The sequence below is a fragment of the Accipiter gentilis genome, chromosome W (assembly GCF_929443795.1).
Source record: "Accipiter gentilis chromosome W, bAccGen1.1, whole genome shotgun sequence".
In the NCBI taxonomy this organism is placed as follows: Eukaryota; Metazoa; Chordata; class Aves; order Accipitriformes; family Accipitridae; genus Astur; species Astur gentilis.
In genome coordinates this window covers 26,468,376-26,486,770 of record NC_064918.1, presented here as the reverse complement: position 1 = coordinate 26,486,770, position 18,395 = coordinate 26,468,376, and the positions used below count along the sequence as shown (strand labels likewise).

The window sequence follows — 18,395 nt, the reverse complement described above, 5'->3', positions numbered from 1 at the left end:
TTGCTGGCTGGGGTTAAACCAAGACAAAGGATTAAACCCTCCAGATACTTCACACACAGGGAGGGAAGGCCAGAGATGACTAGTGCAACAATCATCCTTATTGACCAAGAAAGAGTTCTCCAATATTTTTGAACCTGCTTCCTTACCAAGTCACAATTGGATTACAGCTCCTTTGTAACACCTCAGCATTACTGAGAGCTCATGACTGAACTAGAAAATCTAGTCACAGAACTCAACTTCTCCAGGCAGCCTCCTACCTCCAGCTGCTGCCCAGTAGAGCAGAGATGGTACTCATATCTGGAGATGGCCCCAGTTTTCCTGAAGGATGCCTGGAGTTGCTGACCAACCTGACCTTGAATGTTTCCAGGGATGGGACATCTACAGCCTCTCTGGGCAACCTGTTCCAGTGTCTCAGCACCATCATCATAAAAAATGTCTTCCTTATATCTAGTCTGAATCTACCCTCTTTTAGTTTAAAACCATTACCCCTTGTCCTATTGCTACAGGCCCTACTAAAAAGTCTGTCCCCATCTTTCTTATAAGCCCCCTTTAAGTATTTAATAGTTGCAATCAGGTGTCCCCGGAGCCTTCTCTTCTCCAGGCTGGACAACCCCAACTCTGTCAGCCTTTCTTCATAGGAGAGGTGTTCCAACCCTCTGATCATCTTCGTGGCCCTCCTCTGGATCCACTCCAACAGGTCCATGTCTTTCCTGTATTGAGGACTCCAGAGCTTGATGCAGTACTCCAGGTGGGGTCTCACGAGAATGGAGTAGAGGGGGAGAATCACCTCCCTCAACCTGCTGGCCACGCTTCTTTGTATGCAGTCCAGGATACAGTTGGCCTTCTGGGCTGTGAGCGCATGTTGCTGGCTCATGTCCAGCTTTTCATCCCCCAGTACCCCTAAGTCCTTCTCAGCAGGGCTGCTCTCAATCCCTTCATCCCCCAGCCTGTACTGATACCTGGGGATTGCCCCGACCCAGGTGCAGGACCTTGCACTTGGCCTTGTTGAACTTCATGAGGTTCACACGGGCCCACTTCTCCAGCCTGTCAAGGGCCCTCTGGATGGCATCCCATCCCTCAGGCATGTCAACCACACCACTCAGCTAGGTGTAATCTACAAATTTGCTGAGGGTGCACTCGATCTCACTGTCTATGTCATTGATGAAGATATTAAACAGTACTGGTCCCAATACAGACCCATGAGGGTCACCACTCGTCACTGATCTCCATCTGGACATTGAGCCATTTACCACTACCCTCTAGATTCGACTATCTAACCAATTCCTCATCCACCAAATAGTCCATCCATCAAATTCATATCTCTCCAATTTAGAGAGGAGGATGTTGTGGGGGAACTCTGTCAAAGACCTTGAAGAATTCCAGATAGATGACATCTGTAGCTCTTCCCTTGTCCACTGATGTAGTCACTCCACTTACCTTCCCCTTGCACAGCCTTAAGGCAGGGCTATCACTCAGTCTGGGACAGTGCACAATACCACACATCAATCTCCTGCTCACATTCCCAGATACTGTGCTGCCTGTTGAGCTCCTCTTGTTACATAGCTACTTGTCTGAAGAGTTCTTCCAACTGGGCACTCTTGTGCAGCTATGACATCTACCACTGCCTTCAGGTGCTAGGGCGACTTCCAGATACTGGAGCTCCATGCAGCCTGAGGTCTGGACAGCTCTATCGATCCTTGGGAGGTCTGTTTGCGGGGAGACGTCAGCATACGTAGGCTGTAGTGTTTCTGTTTGGATTACAGCCACAGCCTTGTAGTTGTGGCAGATGGATGCCATTTTCTTTCAGCAGATCACCTCAAAGTCCCAGGACAGAGGAGAAAGGGACAGCAGGTACCAGCAAGAGGGGAAGGAAGAGAAGGGGCCCAACTTCAGGCAACAGAGTTGTTTAGGGCACAATCTGACATTTAGGAGTCCTTCAGTTCCAACTAGTGATTTTTTTCTTGGCATGTGTCTGTAAATGTAATATATGGGAAGAATAGAAGCTACTATGGTAAGTAAACCTGCTCCCTCCCTTGGGAGCCTGTGCCTGATAATGCAGAGTGAACACCCCCAACTCCTACTGACTTCATCTGAAGTAAAAGGCTCTTTGCACCTTGCAAGTGTAGCTGGTAGCATCACACTTCTAGACCCTGTTCTGTACTAGAATCACTGTTCATTGAGTTTCTGAATTAATTATTGTGTGATTTGTATTTGTAAGCTAAGGGTAAGTGGACTGCTTTCTTTTAATAATCTCCTTTCACTCTAGATGTAAAAATCTTCATTTTCTTTCAGATGCTTCAGGCGTGCTCAGTCCAACATCTACCAGTACCATATGCAGCATTCCCACCTCTGATTTCTAACGACCCATTCCTTTTGCATCCTCCTCACCTCTCTCCGCATCACCCGTCTCACCTGCCACCTCAAGGGCAATTTGTTCCCTTCCAAGCACAGCAGTCACGTTCAGTAAGTAATGCTTTTTATCACCTCTCCTAAAATATTTGGGGGTTGATCAGCAAATAATGCTCTCGTCCTTCTAATAACATTCTGGTTGAGAGAAAAAATGGATCTGATTTAGAGTAAGTAATAGGGTTTTGTAGTAGTGCTACCTGAGCAAGACTTAGTCTGAAGAAAATTAAAAAAGTATTGTTTTGAAATTAATTTTGATTCTCTTAAGATTTCTTCAGCTGTTGCCCACTCTGTTTCCCTGGAGGCCGGTACTCCTGTCAGTCTGAGATAAGTTTGCTTCATGTACTGCTTCTGCAGGTGGTGTTCTTCCAGAAAGTAAAAGACAATATAGAGACCTAAGTGCAGTGCAGCAGTGGTCTCAGAGAAAAAAACTTTGCAGAGACACCAGAAAGCACAAAGCATTATTTCTATTGCATGCTTCTACCACATTAATTCACAGTTTATTTAAAGTGACCACTGTATCCCCCCCGAACACTAGTGTGAAAAGTATTACGTAAACCTTCTACGGCCTACTGGAACCTCTTTTCTCCCCTGCTTATGGAAATATTGACTCTTTTCACTTAAACAAACTTGGCTGAAAAGTTAATGCCTTCATAAGAGGGCTTATGCAAACATGAGAGAAGATGCTATTTTGGACACGAGGGAAAAAATTGTATTTTGTAATTTCCACTTACTAATCTTCTGCCAGGCACCTTTGTGCCTGTTTCTTTAGAGCTCTACCAATATTTCATTAATACAGAAATACAAAATAATTTCAGTACTACTAACAAATACTGCTCAGATTGTTTTGAGCAGTAACAAATACTGCTATGTTAAATGTCAGTGTTGCAGGGGGGAATTTAAAAATGAGAGAGAGATTCAGATCGCTTAAAGAATCACTTCCAATTGTATTAGCAATAGAAAAATGATTTAATAGAAATTTGTATAAAAGTGCAACCTCACAGAATTCATTGGCAAGGTTCGCTCTATTACTTAGTACATGGATAAAATGCACACATGAAAATTAAATCAGAATCAAACTAAACTTATGTATATAGGGACCGAAAAAATAATAGGGTAAAAGGGAATGTGGGAAAGGGTAAGGGAGACCCTCCCGTTGAGTCACGAGGTTCAGAGAAAACCCCCTTGCTTTCTAAACTCCTGTCGGAGTCTAGGTGTGGCTGGATCGACTCCTAGTCCCAGACTTGGTCAACAGTTTGTATCTAAAGGGATTATGAGTGCAATAGCAGCCTAAAATTCATTCACAGTTGAATAAAAATCACAACAGTAATTTAAGTATAAATTTGAAAGTAATAACTTATAATATATTTTATAATGTACTTGCTATAACTTAATATCTTATAATATACTTGCTATAACTTACTCACTATAGACTATTCAAGTTAGTACACACACATGCATAAAGACACTAAGAGAAATACATATAAGAGAATAAAAAAGAGAGTGAAAGAGAATAAAAGAGAGAGAAAAAGGAGGTATACCTGTTAAAAATTCCCCTCAAGGTCAGTGAAAATACTCACGTCGAATGCTTTGGCATTTGTCTCAATGGGTGAAGGGCTGAGCCTCAAGGAGTTAAGAGAATCAGCCCAGGTCGTGTTGGCTTTTGGCGACAGACCTCTGATTTTTACAAATGGGAAAGTTTGTGAGCTCTGAGAAGTGTCCCACTCAGAGGGAGATGCTGGTCACAGCCTGCTGCAGTCCAGGAGAGCTCAAAGGGCCTCACTTAGTACTGCTGTTTATAGGTTCGAGAGATGATTGACTTTCATCATCAACAAATTTCTAGAATCCCAGCTGTGCTGGAAAATTACGAGGCTGTTGGAGAATAACTCAAAACATAGATACGGGATGCTCCAAGATTGTCAGGGGAGGATTGTAATGTCTCAAGGTTGTTATGAGAAAGAACTGGCTGCAGGCTGTTATGAGAACTGGCTATCTCTACTCTGGTCCCTCACCTCCGCCAGGTAGCAGGAGTCCTTGAGATGCACAGCGTATCTCCCTGTCTTAGCTGTGTAAGAGTTCCTGGCACAGTCAAGGGTCTCTTAACTGCCCGACTCATTACATTTCTGCTAAGGCCTAGCGAGCCTCCCCAAGTTCGTAAATCAGCCTGGAGAGGGGGAAAGAAATGCACCACCATAGTCAGGTGTGTTAGAACTATTGTAATAATTTCATTATAGTCATGGGGGAATTGTTCTGCATAGTTTTCTCTGGTAATCAGGTTGTCTTCCCTCAGAAAATGTCGGTGCTTCTTTCTTAACTTAGATTGATAATTTAGCTTCGGGAATAGGGTCCCTTGCTAACTTTTAGCTCTGTTCAATAGCTTGATTTTTTGCTGTCAAGTCTTACTAGAAGAATTATTGCCTTAAAAATGCTGACTAAAGTTTGTTCAGCAGAATGGAGAAACAATTTTCATTTTCCTTTTCTTCCACAAGATGACTTTCATATATGACTGTTTTGAAGCATGTGGAATTCAGTACTGGGAAAAGAAGTGCAAATTAGTGAAATAGTAGAGTTAAGGTTTTCCTGAAAAATGAGACCAAAATGAGGTGAGATTTGAATTGATCTTTCCTAATAGTGAAAGTATAGCTTCAAGATAATGTATCTAGCCTAAACATGGCAATACATTATTTGTAAGTATAAATCATGGTGTTTATAATGAAGATTTTTGCTTCACAGGGAAATGCCGAGTTGTTTTTGTAAGAAACATCTTAATTCTTCATACATCAGTGTGCCTTCAATTATTCCTTATGGTAGTAAAGTAGAACTATTTTCTTCACTTTGAGAACATCTCTATTAAGGAAGTCAGTTGCTGCCTTATATATGCAGTCTGATGAAAGGGATCAGAAGATCACAGGATAATTCAGGTTGGAAGACACCTCAGGAGGTCTCTAGTTCAATCTTCTGTTCAAAACAGGATCAGCTATGAGGTCAGGTGAGGGTGCTCAGGGCTTTTTCCAGTTGGGTCTTGAAAACCTCCAAGGATGGAGGCTACATGTCCTGGTTTCAGCTGGGATAGAGTTAACTGTCTTCCTAGTAGCTGGTACAGTGCTATGTTTTGAGTTCAGTATGAGAAGAATGTTGATAACACTGATGTTTTCAGTTGTTGCTAAGTAATGTTTAGACTATAGTCAAGGATTTTTCAGCTTCTCCTGCCCAGCCAGCGAGAAAGCTGGAGGGGCACAAGAAGTTGGCACAGGACACAGACAGGGCACCTGACCCAAACTGGCCAACGGTGTATTCCATACCATGTGACGTCCCATCTAGTATAGGAACGGGGAAGTGGGGGTGGGGAATCGCCGCTCGGGGACTAGCTGGGTGTCGGTCGGCGGGTGGTGAGCAATTGCCCTGCGCATCATTTGTACATTCTAATCCTATTATTACTACTGTTGTCATTTTATTAGTGTTATCATTATCATTATTAGTTTCTTCTTTTCTGTTCTATTAAACCGTTCTTATCTCAACCCAGGAGTTTTACTTCTTTTTCCTGATTTTCTCCCCCATCCCACTGGATGGGGGGGAGTGAGTGAGTGGCTGCGTGGTGCTTAGTTGCTGGCTGGGGTTAAACCACGACACTACACAAACTCTCTAGGCTCCTGTTCCACTGCTTGACTGTCCTCATGGTGAAAAAGCTTCTCTTTGTATTTAGCTGGAGCCTCTTTTGTTTTGACTTATGCCCATTGTCTCTTGTCCTACCACCATGCACCACTGTAAGGAGCCTGGCTCCATCTTCTTGATCAAATCTGTGCAGGTATTGGAAGGCTGCTGTTAGGTGTCCTTCCCCCCTCCCCCAAGCCTTTTCTTCTCCTGTCAGAAAAAGCCTGGTTCCCTCAAGCTCTTCTAATAGGACAAATGCTCCAGTCCCCTGACCGTCTTGGTGGGCCTCCTTAGAGCTTGTTCTACTTTAACAATGTCTTTTTTTTTTTTTATTTGGGTGCCCAAAACTGGATGTAGTATTCTACATGAGGTCTAACAAGTGTTGAGTAGAAGGTGGATAATCATTTCACTCAATCTACTGGCTATGCTAGTGTTTGTTAATACAGCCCAAGATACTGATAGCCACCTTTGCTGCCAGGGCACACTGTTGGCTCATGTTCAGCTTGCTGTCTACCGAGGGCCCCAGGGCCTTTTCAGCAGAGCTGCTTCACAGCCAGTCATTCCCCAGCCTGGATTGTTGCTAGGGGTTCTTCCTTCCCAGGTGCAGGACTTGGGATTTGTCCTTGTTGAATATCATAAGATTCCTGTTGGCCCATTTCTCCAGCCCGTCCACGTCGTGCTGTATGGCAGCCCTACCTTCCAGTATATGGACTGTTCTCCTGAATTTGATATCAGCTGTAGACTTCATGAGCAAGTACTCTGTCTCTTCCAGGTGATTGATAATGTTGTTAAATAGGATAGGTCCCTGTGGTATACCACTTGTTACCAGCATCTTGGTAGAGTATGACCCATTAACCACTATGATCTAAGCCTGATCATCCAAACATTTTTTTATCCATCTGGTTGTCCACCCATCCAGACTGTAACATCCAAACTTGGTTACAAGAATATTGTGGGAGATGGTGTCAAAAGCCTTGCTAAAGTTAAGGTAAATGACATCCACTGCTCTCCCCTCATCCACAAATCCAGTCACCTTATCATACTAGACAATCTGGTTAGTTTTCCCTTGGTATAACCATGCTGTCTGTTCCCTCTTCCATGTGCACAGAAATATGTTCCAAGAGGACTCACTCCATGATTTTCCCAGGGACTGAAGGTCGACTGGCCTGTAGTTTCCCAGATCGTCCTTTTGGCCTTTTTTGTTGATGAATGCAATGTTTGCCTTTCTCCAATTGTCAGAGATCTCCCCCTGATCTCTACAACCTTTTAAAGATGATAGAGAGCAGCCTTGCAAAGACATCGACCAGTTCTCTCAGCACCCTTGGATGTAGTCCATCTGGTCCCATGGACTTGTATGGGTCAAGTTCTCTCAAGTAATCAATCCCTGACTCAAGCCTCATCCACTGCTAGTAGTTCTTCTTCTCCACATTCCTCTCCCTGCCCAAGTGGCACAAGAGGGAGGAGGGGTAGGAGGTTATGGTCAGTATATAGCATTCACTCTCTGCTGCACCTCCCTTTTCACACCTTTCCTCTGCTACGCCATGGGCTCTTCAAGGGCTGCAGTCCTATCAGGAAAATCTGCTCTGGCATGGGTTCTCAATGGCCACAGCTCCTTTGGGAAATATCAATCTGTTCCAGAGTGGGTCCTCCATGGGCTGCAGAAAATATCTGCTCTGGTGCCATAGAGCACCTCTTCCTCATCCTTCTCTGACCTTGGTGTTCCCTCTGCTGTTTCTCACTCTTTTTTGGTTTTTTCCTACTCTCCATCCAGCTTTTTTTTGGCCCTTTCTTAAATAGGCTTTCTCAGAGGCACCACCAACACTGCTGATTGGCTCAGCTTTGGCCTGCAGTGGGTCCATTGTCAAGCCAGCTGGAACCAGCTGTGTCTGGTACAAGGCAGCCTCTTACCTCTTCCCACAGAGGCTACCCCTGCAGGCCCGCCCCCCCCGCAAAACCTTGCCACATATACCCAGTACAACTCCATAAAATTTCCACAACTCCTCAGAATATACAATTGAAGTTGTGGGTTTTTGGTGTTAAAAAATAAATTTTAAAAAATGGTTTTCTATTAATACAACAAACCCTATGTTTCTTTTAGCCACTTCAAAGGATAGAGAATGAAGTAGAACTGCTTGGAGAACATCTTCCTATAGGGAGCTTTACCTACCCTCCATCAACTCATCCACCAACATTGACTTCCTCAGCTCCTATCCAATTCTTAACCCATGATCCTTTACACCAAGAGGTTTCATTTGGAGTTGTAAGTATTGCTTTTTGTACATCCTCATGCATGCTGAGTTCAAGTTCTTGATCTTTGCTCAAAATTATAACCATTTTGTTGAAAAATGGCATTTTTGCAATTGAATTTCATTAGTGGCTGCAGCTGTGGAAAGTCAGGATGGTTGTTTTTTAGGGTTAGACTTACTTCATATAGTCTGAGGGCTCAAACATGGAAGAATGAAAACACGCTAACAAAATCTTTGAGCAATCTTTTTTCATAAAAGTAAATGTCTCAAGTCCTCTGAATAAAATTTCAGTAGTGGTGTGTAAATTTTGGTTCTAAAAATCTGCTAACATTTTTTTTCACTACTGAGTATTTTTAGAAAAATACAATTTATGTCTAAGTTACAATTCTTTACCTGCTCCCATTTTAGTAGACAGTGCAAGATGTTTTAAACAGTCATATTGAGGACTTATGTAAATAAACTAAAGAGCTTTGCATGCAAATCGAAACAGGAAAATAGTCTTTTTCTCCTATGGAAAGAATGTGTTGAAGCTGTAAACTTGAATGTCTCTTTAGGCACTATATGTGTATGCAGTTGAAAGGCTACAGCCCCTCCTCCCAAAAGTGAATGTAATTGAGCCCAACTCTGAATGTGATTTCTTCATTTATTCATTTTAAACCTTGCTCTTTATTTTAGGTGGTTTTGCTGTGGTGCATCCGAGCAGTGCCCCCTAATGGATATTTGGCCTATACCAGTGAAAGAACTCCTATATATGTTGTTTAAAACTCTCATTCCCACCCAACCAGCTGCACAAGCCAGCACATTGTGCCAGGTCAAAAGCCCTCAGCTTTTAGTTTGCAGCATGTTCACCAATTCAAGTCCTGCCTATCCAAACCATCCTATATATAGGCTAAGCCTTACAGAATGCTTATTACAAAATGCTTGCAAGGGTTTCTGGTTAGCATTGTTACTTTTTTTCCTGCAGGATAGTATAATTGCATATTACTGATGAGATTTGTTGGTCAAAACAATTGTTTGAAAACGCTGGTATTTTTTACGTGGACAGGGCTGTATTTTTTTGGATAATGCCTTATTTAAAATGTATTTCAACATTCACTTTTCATTTAATTTCATTATTAAATAAGACCAAAAGAAATTGAAGTTTTTCTTCCTTTTTACAGCCTTACCCACCTTTTATGCCTCGAAGACTCGCAGGGCGCAGTAGATACCGATCACAGCAACCAATACCACCACACTCGTACCATCCCAGCCTATTACCATATGTGCTGTAAGTCCAAAGCACATTGTACTCGTAGACTACTAAATAACTCTGTAAGCTAGTTGATGCCCTCAATGTTTTTTCATGTTTGGGCTCTACCACAGTGTACAGACAGTTCAGACAATCCCAAGGAATAAGAAAACTTGTAGTTATATTTAAAGTTTCCAGTCTATTTGAGCAGCATACATACCTGAGCAAGGAAAAAAAAAGTACAAGTGAAAAGTTTGATGATAATGTAGTTTTTGAATCTGCTATGCCTCTTCTTTCTGTTGAAATCTCATTAAAGATGTTCAATGTAGAATGGTTACACTTGATTCTTAGATAATAGTTATGAGTTATACCCGTGGTTACATCCTAAAGTCTACTTATGTAGGATAAAGATCTAACAGTCCTTACCAAAAAAAAAACCCCAAACCAATTTACTCTTAATTAATTACTGAAGCATAATGAGAAGAGTCTTCTGGGTGTGGGTGTGTTTTTCGGTTTGGGGGGTTTCTTTCTTCCAAACTGATAATCTATTACAGCTTTTGAACTTCTGCACCTGATTAACCATTTAAGGAAGAGAAGAGATGGGAGAAGTAACATTAAGGGATTATCAGTAACCTTTTAAAGTAGATCCCATCTGCGGTAGTTTAGATGTGTGACATGGAATTTATTGTTCTTTGTAGGTTCTGTTTTTGAAATTAATACAAAATGCTTAGAAAATGAGGATTTATTTTAAAGGTGTCATTGACAGGGAGATAATCCAACTTTGTCATTTGTTGTTTTGCTGCAACATGTATAGTTTCTACCTCTGCAGTTTGACTTGGATCGAAATAGCACCAGGATATACAATTCAGTGAAGTTGTTAAACTTTGCATTATGCATTCAGACAAAGTCTGTTCTGATGTTATAGACGCTTGTCTATCTACTCATGGACAATGTCACAATCATTCCCGATTAATTTAATTAGATGACATTCATAGTGCTGTGGATTTCTTATTTCTATGGTTGTGCATTAAACTTTGACCCATATTACTATCATGGGATGGCGATGCTTTTTTAACTTAAAAGAAAAAAACAGAAAAATAGTGCACTCTTGCCTTTATATCTGAAGAGGTTCTTCTCTGGCCAAATTCATGTTATATGGAAATGTGTTTGGGTTTGTGTGGCAGGGTTTTTGGTAGCAGGGGAGGGGCTGCAGGGGTGGCTCCTGTGAGAAGCTGCTAGAAGCTTCCCCAGCTCCAAGTTAGACCTGCCTCTGGCCAAGGCCAACCCAATCAGCAACAGCGGTAGTGCCTGTGGGAGAACATATTTAAGAAGGGGAACCTACAGTGGGGGAGGGGATCAGAATGTGAGAGAAACACCTATGCAGATACCAAGGTCAGTGAAGAAGGAGGGGGAGGAGGTGAGCCGGAGGTGATGCCCCTGTAGCCCGTGGTGAGACAGCAGGCTGTCCCCCTGCAGCCCATGGTGGTGAATGGTGGAGCAAATACCCACTTGCAGCCCATGGAGGACCCCACACTGGAGCATGTGGATGCCCCCGAAGATGGCCATGACTCCATGGGAAAGCCCATGCTGGAGCAGTCTGAAGATCTGCGGCCCACGGAAAGGACCCATGCTGGAAAAGTTCGTGAAGGACTGCAGCCCATGGGAAGGACTCACGTTGGAGAATTTGGTGACGGACTGTCTCCCATGGGAGGGGCCCCAAGGTGGAGCAGGGGAAGAGTGAGGATTCCTCCCCCTGAGGAGGAAGGAGCAGCAGACACAATGTGTGGCGAGCTGACCACAACCCCCATCCCCTGTCCCACTGTGCTGCATGAGGGGAGGAGGTAGGGAAAACTGGGAGTGGATATGAGCTGGGTAGGAGGGAGGGGTGGGGGGAAGGTGTTCTAAGGTTTGATTTTACTTCCTAATATTCTTGTTTTGATTTCATTGGTCGTAAATTAAATTGATTTTGTTTCTTCCCCAAGTTGAGCCTGTCTTTTGCCTGTGACCATAAGTGGTGAGTGATCCCTCCCTGTCCTTGTTTCGACCCACAAGCTTTTCTTTATATGTTCTCCTCATCCCACAGGGGCTGGGGGGGAGGAGTGAGTGAGTGGCTTTGTGATGCTTTGTTACCGGCTGGGCCTAAGCTGCAACAGTCCTTTGTGGTGCCCAGCGTGGGGCACGAGAAACAATTTGAGGTATAAGGATAGTAATAATTAGGAGAGGTAACGGGCAAAACACAGACTGAACAATGTTAGTGAAATACCCCTGGGAATTTCGGTTGTTGTAATTTTGGTGGAGGGACGAGGGGGTAGATTGTATGTATATTGTCCACTTCTGTTTGGTATTGTGATGATGTTATTTTAATTTTGTTGTGTGGAAGTCTTTTTTTTTTGTTGATGTGAGTGAAGTTTGTGGGTTTAGTGATAATTCTTAAATATGTGATCCGCAGATGTGAGAGGTGGAATGTTTTGGGTTTTTGGTTGCAGGGGAGGGGCTGCAGGGGTGGCTCCTGTGAGAAGCTGCTAGAAGCTTCCCCAGCTCCAAGTTGGACCCATCTCTGGCCAAGGCCGACCCAATCAGCAACAGCGGTAGTGCCTGTGGGAGAACATATTTAAGAAGGGGAACCTACAGTGAGGGAGGAGATCAGAATGTGAGAGAAACACCTATGCAGATACCAAGGTTAGTGAAGAAGGAGGGGGAGGAGGGGCACTGGAGGTGATTCCCCTGCAGCCCATGGTGAGATGGCAGGCTGTCCCCCCTGCAGCCCATGGAGGTGAACAGTGGAGCAGATGCCCACTTGCAGCCCATGGAGGACCCCATGCCGGAGCATGTGGATGCCCCCGAAGATGGCCATGACTCCATGGGAAAGCCCACTCTGGAGCACTCTGTGCCTGAAGATCTGCGGCCCGTGGAAAGGACCCATGCTGGAAAAGTTCGTGAAGGACTGCAGCCCATGGGAAGGACTCACGTTGGAGAATTTGGTGATGGACTGTCTCCCATGGGAGGGGCCCCAAGGTGGAGCAGGGGAAGAGTGAGGATTCCTCCCCCTGAGGAGGAAGGAGCAGCAGAGACAATGTGTGGCAAACTGACCACAACCCCCATCCCCTGTCCCTCTGCGCCACCAGGGGGAGGAGGTAGAGAAAACTGGGAGTGGAGTTGAGCCGGGAAGGAGGGAGAGGTAGGGGGAAGGTGGTTTAAGATTTGGTTTTACTTCCCATTATCCTTGCTTTGATTTCATTGGTAGTAAATGAAATTGATTTTGTTTCTTCCCCAAGTTGAGCCTGTTTTTTTGCCCGTGACCATAAGTGGTGAGTGATCCCTCCCTGTCCTTGTCTCAACCCACGAGCTTTTCTTTATATTTTCTCCTCCCCATCCCATAGGAGCTGGGGAGCATGAATGAGCGAGCGGCTTCATGGTGCTTTGTTACTGTCTGGGCTTAAACTATGACAAAATGTATACTTGGGTCTGATGGAAGTTGGTCCTGTACTATATTGTAATTATCTTTGTTATGTGTATTATCAAAAAGGAGACTGAGGGGGTGATCTCATTGCTCTCTACAGCTTCTTGAGGAGGAGAAGTGGAGAGGGAGGTGCTGATCTCTTTTCCTTGGTATCCAGTGACAGGACGCGTGGGAATGGCTCAAAGCTGCATCAGAGGAGGTTCAGAATTGACATTAGGAAACATTTCTAAATGGAGAGGGTGGTCAAACACTGTAACAGGCTTCCTAGAGAGGTGGTCGATGCCCCATGCCTGTCAGCGCTTAAGAGACATCTAGACAATGCCCTTAATGATATGCTTTAAGTTTTGGTCAGCCCTGAAGTGGTCACGCACTTGGACTAGATGATCATTGTGGGTACCTGTGATGGGTTGACCCTGGCTGGACGCCAGGTGCCCACTAAAGCCATTCTATCACTCCCTCCTCCTCAGCTGGACAGGGGAGAGAAAAATAAAAAAACAGTTTGCAGGTCGAGATAAGGACAGCAGAGATCATTCACTAATTACCGTCACAGGCAAAACAGACTCAGCTTGGGGAAAATTAGATCAATTCATTACAAATCAACCAGAGCGAGGTAATGAGAAATAAAACCAAATCTCAGAACACCTTCCCTCCACCCCTCACTTCTTCCTGGGCACAACTTCACTCCCGGATTTCTCCACCAAGCCCTCTCAGCGGCACAAGGGGGACGGGGATGGGGTTTACGGTCATCACACGTTATTTTCTGCTGCTAATCTTCCTCCTCAGGGGGAGGGCTCATCACACTCTTCCCCTGCTCCAGCGTGGGGTCCCACCCACAGGAGACAGTCCTCCACGAACTTCTCCAACGTGGGCCATTCCCACGGGCTGCAGTTCTTCACGAACTGCTCCAGCATGGGTCCTTTCCATGGTGTGCAGTCCTTCAGGAGCACACTGCTCCAGCGTGGGTCCCCCACGGGGTCACAAGTCCTGCCAGAAAACCTGCTCTGTGGGCTCCTCTCTCCACAGATCCGCAGGTCCTGCCAGGAACCTGCTCCAGCGCGGGGTTCCCACGGGGTCACAGCCTCCTTCGGGAACCCACCTGCTCCGGCGTGGGGTCCTCCACGGGCTACAGGTGGATATCTGCTCCACCGTGGACCTCCCTGGACTGCAGGGGGACAGCCTGCCTCACCAGGGTCTTCACCACGGGCTGCAGGGGAATCTTCGCTCTGGCGCCTGGAGCATGTCCTCCCCCTCCTTCTTCACTGACCTTGGTGTCCGCAGGCTTGTTTCTCTTACATGTTCTCACTCCTCTCTCCAGCGGCTGTTTTCTCCCCGTCCCAGCTTTTTTCGCTTCTTAAAAATGTTATCACAGAGGCGTTACCACTATCACTGATTGGCTCGGCCTTGGCCAGCGGTGGGTCCGTCTTAGAGCCAGATGGTATGGGCTCTCTCGAACACAGGGGAAGCTTCCAGCAGCTTCTTACAGAAGCCACCCCTGTAACCCCCCCCCCCCCCGCTACCAAAACCTTGCCACACAAAACCAATACATTCCACCCCTCACCTCTGTGCATAACATTTTTAAGAACTATCATTAAAATCTAATTTCATCACACAAAATCTTCACTCACATCAACAAAAAGAATTCCCCACACCAGAATCAAAATAATATCATCACAAAACCCACAAGAAGTGGACAATTTACACACAATCCACCCCTCATCCCTTCACCACAATTACAACAATAAAAACTACCCACTCATCGAGCAGCTCTTAACTCTCTACCTGCGTTCAGTCCATGTTTTGCCCGTTACCTCTCTCAGTTACTATCCTTAACTCAAATTCCTCACATTGCCCGCATTCTCCACCAAAAAAGACTGTGATGGGTTGACCCTGGCTGGACGCCAGGTTCCCACTAAAGCCGTTCTATCACTCCCCCATCCTCAGCTGGACAGGGGAGAGAAAAATATAACAAAAAGCTTGCGGGTCGAGATAAGGACAGGAGAGATCATTCACTAATTACCGTCACGGGCAAAACAGACTCAGCTTGGGGAAAATTAGATCAATTCATTACAAATCAACCAGAGCGAGGTAATGAGAAATAAAACCAAATCTCAGAACACCTTCCCTCCACCCCTCACTTCTTCCCGGGCACAACTTCACTCCCAGATTTCTTCACCAAGCCCCCGCAGCGGCACAAGGGGGACAGGGATGGGGTTTACGGTCATCACACGTTATTTTCTGCTGCTAATCCTCCTCAGGGGGAGGGCTCATCACACTCTTCCCCTGCTCCAGCGTGGGGTCCCACCCACGGGAGACAGTCCTCCACGAACTTCTCCAACGTGGGCCATTCCCACGGGCTGCAGTTCTTCACGAACTGCTCCAGCATGGGTCCTTTCCATGGTGTGCAGTCCTTCAGGAGCACACTGCTCCAGCGTGGGTCCCCCACGGGGTCACAAGTCCTGCCAGAAAACCTGCTCTGTGGGCTCCTCTCTCCACAGATCCGCAGGTCCTGCCAGGAACCTGCTCCAGTGCGGGGTTCCCACGGGGTCACAGCCTCCTTCGGGAACCCACCTGCTCCGGCGTGGGGTCCTCCACGGGCTACAGGTGGATATCTGCTCCACCGTGGACCTCCCTGGACTGCAGGGGGACAGCCTGCCTCACCAGGGTCTTCACCACGGGCTGCAGGGGAATCTTCGCTCTGGCGCCTGGAGCATGTCCTCCCCCTCCTTCTTCACTGACCTTGGTGTCCGCAGGCTTGTTTCTCTTACATGTTCTCACTCCTCTCTCCAGCGGCTGTTTTCTCCCCGTCCCAGCTTTTTTCGCTTCTTAAAAATGTTATCACAGAGGCGTTACCACTATCACTGATTGGCTCGGCCTTGGCCGGCGGTGGGTCCGTCTTAGAGCCGGCTGGTATGGGCTCTCTCGAACACAGGGGAAGCTTCCAGCAGCTTCTTACAGAAGCCACCCCCTGTAACCCCCCCCCCGCTACCAAAACCTTGCCACACAAAACCAATACAGTCCCTTCCAACTGAACTATTCTATTCTAATTGAGTGCTTGAATGTTTTTGTATTGGGGAGCTAAGTGAATTTGTGTTATTTATCTTTGTTGATATTCTATCTATTTAAATAAGTCAAATTTAAAACCAGAAACTGTTCAATATTAATATTAACTCTGTGATGCAAGCTATCAAGAGATTAATTACTGTAATAACACTGAGCCTTACTGTAAGTATGAGTTGTCATAGCAATATACATGCAATTTAAAAATACAATGCAATGAGTATCAAAGAGTGGCACAATTAGCTTTCCTTTGTGTTGTGGTTTAACCCCAGCTGGCAACTAAGCACCACACAGCCACTCGCTCACTCCCTCCACCCACTGGGATGGGGGAGAGAATCGGAAAAAAAGTTAAACTCGTGGGTTGAGATAAAGACAGTTTAATAGGACAGAAAAGAAAAAAAATTACATTAATAATAAAACTACAATAATAATAAATTAATTGCAATATACAAAACAAGTGATGCACAATGCAATTGCTCACCACTTGCCAAATGACGCCCATTTAGTTCCCGAGCATCGATCTGACCCCCCAAGGCCAAGTCCCCCCAGTTCATATACTAGGCATGACGTCACATGGTATGGAATATCCCTTTGGTCAGTTTGGGTCAGCTGCCCTGGCTGTGTCCCCTCCCAACTTCTTGTGCCCCTCCAGCCTTCTTGCTCTCTGGGCACGAGAAGCTGATAAATCCTTGACTTTAGATTAAGCATTACTTAGCAACAACTGAAAACATCAGTGTGTTATCAACATTCTTCTCATACTAAAGCCAAAACATAACACTATACCAGCTACTAGGAAGAAAATTAACTCTATCCCAGCCAAAACCAGGACACTTGGACTCCTTTACTTTGAATTTTAATTCTTAATTTTTAATTTAACCTTTTTAATGATTCTTAGAATTTGTTGATTTAAGAAGGATCAATAACATAACTCTACCTCTGCCATATGTTTGCATGCTTTCCTTCAGGAAGATGTTGAGTCTTAATGTTGTTTGTTCTTCTGGCAGATCAGTGCTTCCAGTGCCACCTGTAGTTGGACCAGCTTTCAGTTTTGAGTTGGACGTGGAAGATGGAGAGGTAGAAAACTATGAGGTTGGTGTGTGAAGTACAAATTCATGAGGAGCAGAGGTTAACTCAATACATGAACTTAAATGGTGTTTTGCTTTTCAAAGACAAAAATGGGATTAAATAAATTTAATGTTTATGAAGAGAGAATCTAGAAATGTTTTTTTCATACTAGTTTCTAACACTGGATGTTAGAAACACTCTTATTTTGTATCTATTTCCTTTCTCCAGAATGTATCCTTTCAGATTAGCAATGGTTAAATTCCTCAACTTTCCATTCTAGATGTGACTCTTTTTTTTTTGCATTTTGCTTGATTTTTAAATATTGAGCATAAATATCCTATTCTTTTGAATATGCTATAACTTAGTGCTTTTTTATGCTTACAGATTAGTGTTAATATTATAGGATGAATTCAGGTAAATGTGATGTTGGCAAGAATCTCTTAATATATATTTTCTCTTGACAATAAGGAGACTACAGCAAGTCACATATTTTGAAATAAAATGTCAGTGGTGTCTTAGATAACTGAGGGCTGATCCCAGCTCTTGTCCTTGCTGCTTCTCAGTCTGTTGGATTCCCATCAAATTCTGTTCAGAAAACCTCAGCTACTGCCTACCCCTCCTCATGTATCTATTTCTCCTTGCTTCTGCTCAGAGTTGTGTATTTATGCATTTGCATAGCATCAGTGAGCTGGATGAAGGGATCGAGTGCACCCTCAGCAAGTTTGCAGACAACACCAAGTTGGGAGGGAGGGTTGATCTGCTGGAGGGTAGGAAGGCTCTACAGAGGGATCTGGACAGGTTGGATCAATGGGCTGAGGCCAATTGTATGACGTTCAACAAGGCCAAGTGCCAGGTCCTGCAATTCAGTCACAACAGCTCCATGCAGCGCTATAGGCTTGGGGAAGAGTGGCTGGAAAGCTGCCCGGCAGAGAAAGATCTGGGGGTGCTGGTTGACAGCCAGCTGAATATGAGCCAGCAGTGTGCCCAGGTGGCCAGGAAGACCAGCGGCATCCTGGCCTGCATCAGAAATAGTGTGACCAGCAGGAGCAGCGAGGTGATCGTCCCCCTGTACTCGGCACTGGTGAGGCTGCACCTTGAGTACTGTGTTCAGTTTTGGGCCCCTCACTACAGGAAAGACATTGAGGTGTTGGAGCGTGTCCAGAGAAGGGCAACCAGGTTGGTGAGGGGCCTGGAGCACAAGTCTTATGAGGAGCAGCTGAGGGAACTGGGGTTGTTTAGTCTGGAGAAAAGGAGGCTGAGGGGAGACCTTATCACTCTCTAC

General features: G+C 45.0%; 1 protein-coding gene across 5 annotated transcripts in view; it reads left to right on the top strand.

The window, feature by feature from the left end:
* LOC126035455 (E3 ubiquitin-protein ligase RNF38-like) overlaps positions 1 to 18,395 on the top strand; it is a 229,360-nt gene that overhangs the window by 193,315 nt on the left and 17,650 nt on the right. For all 5 annotated transcript variants that reach the window (XM_049794063.1, XM_049794060.1, XM_049794059.1 and 2 more), the window contains 4 exons: positions 2,293 to 2,463; positions 8,156 to 8,317; positions 9,464 to 9,570; positions 17,053 to 17,137. In XM_049794063.1, coding sequence (XP_049650020.1) covers positions 2,293 to 2,463; positions 8,156 to 8,317; positions 9,464 to 9,570; positions 17,053 to 17,137 — 525 coding nt within the window. The remainder of the gene's footprint in view (positions 1 to 2,292; positions 2,464 to 8,155; positions 8,318 to 9,463; positions 9,571 to 17,052; positions 17,138 to 18,395) is intronic.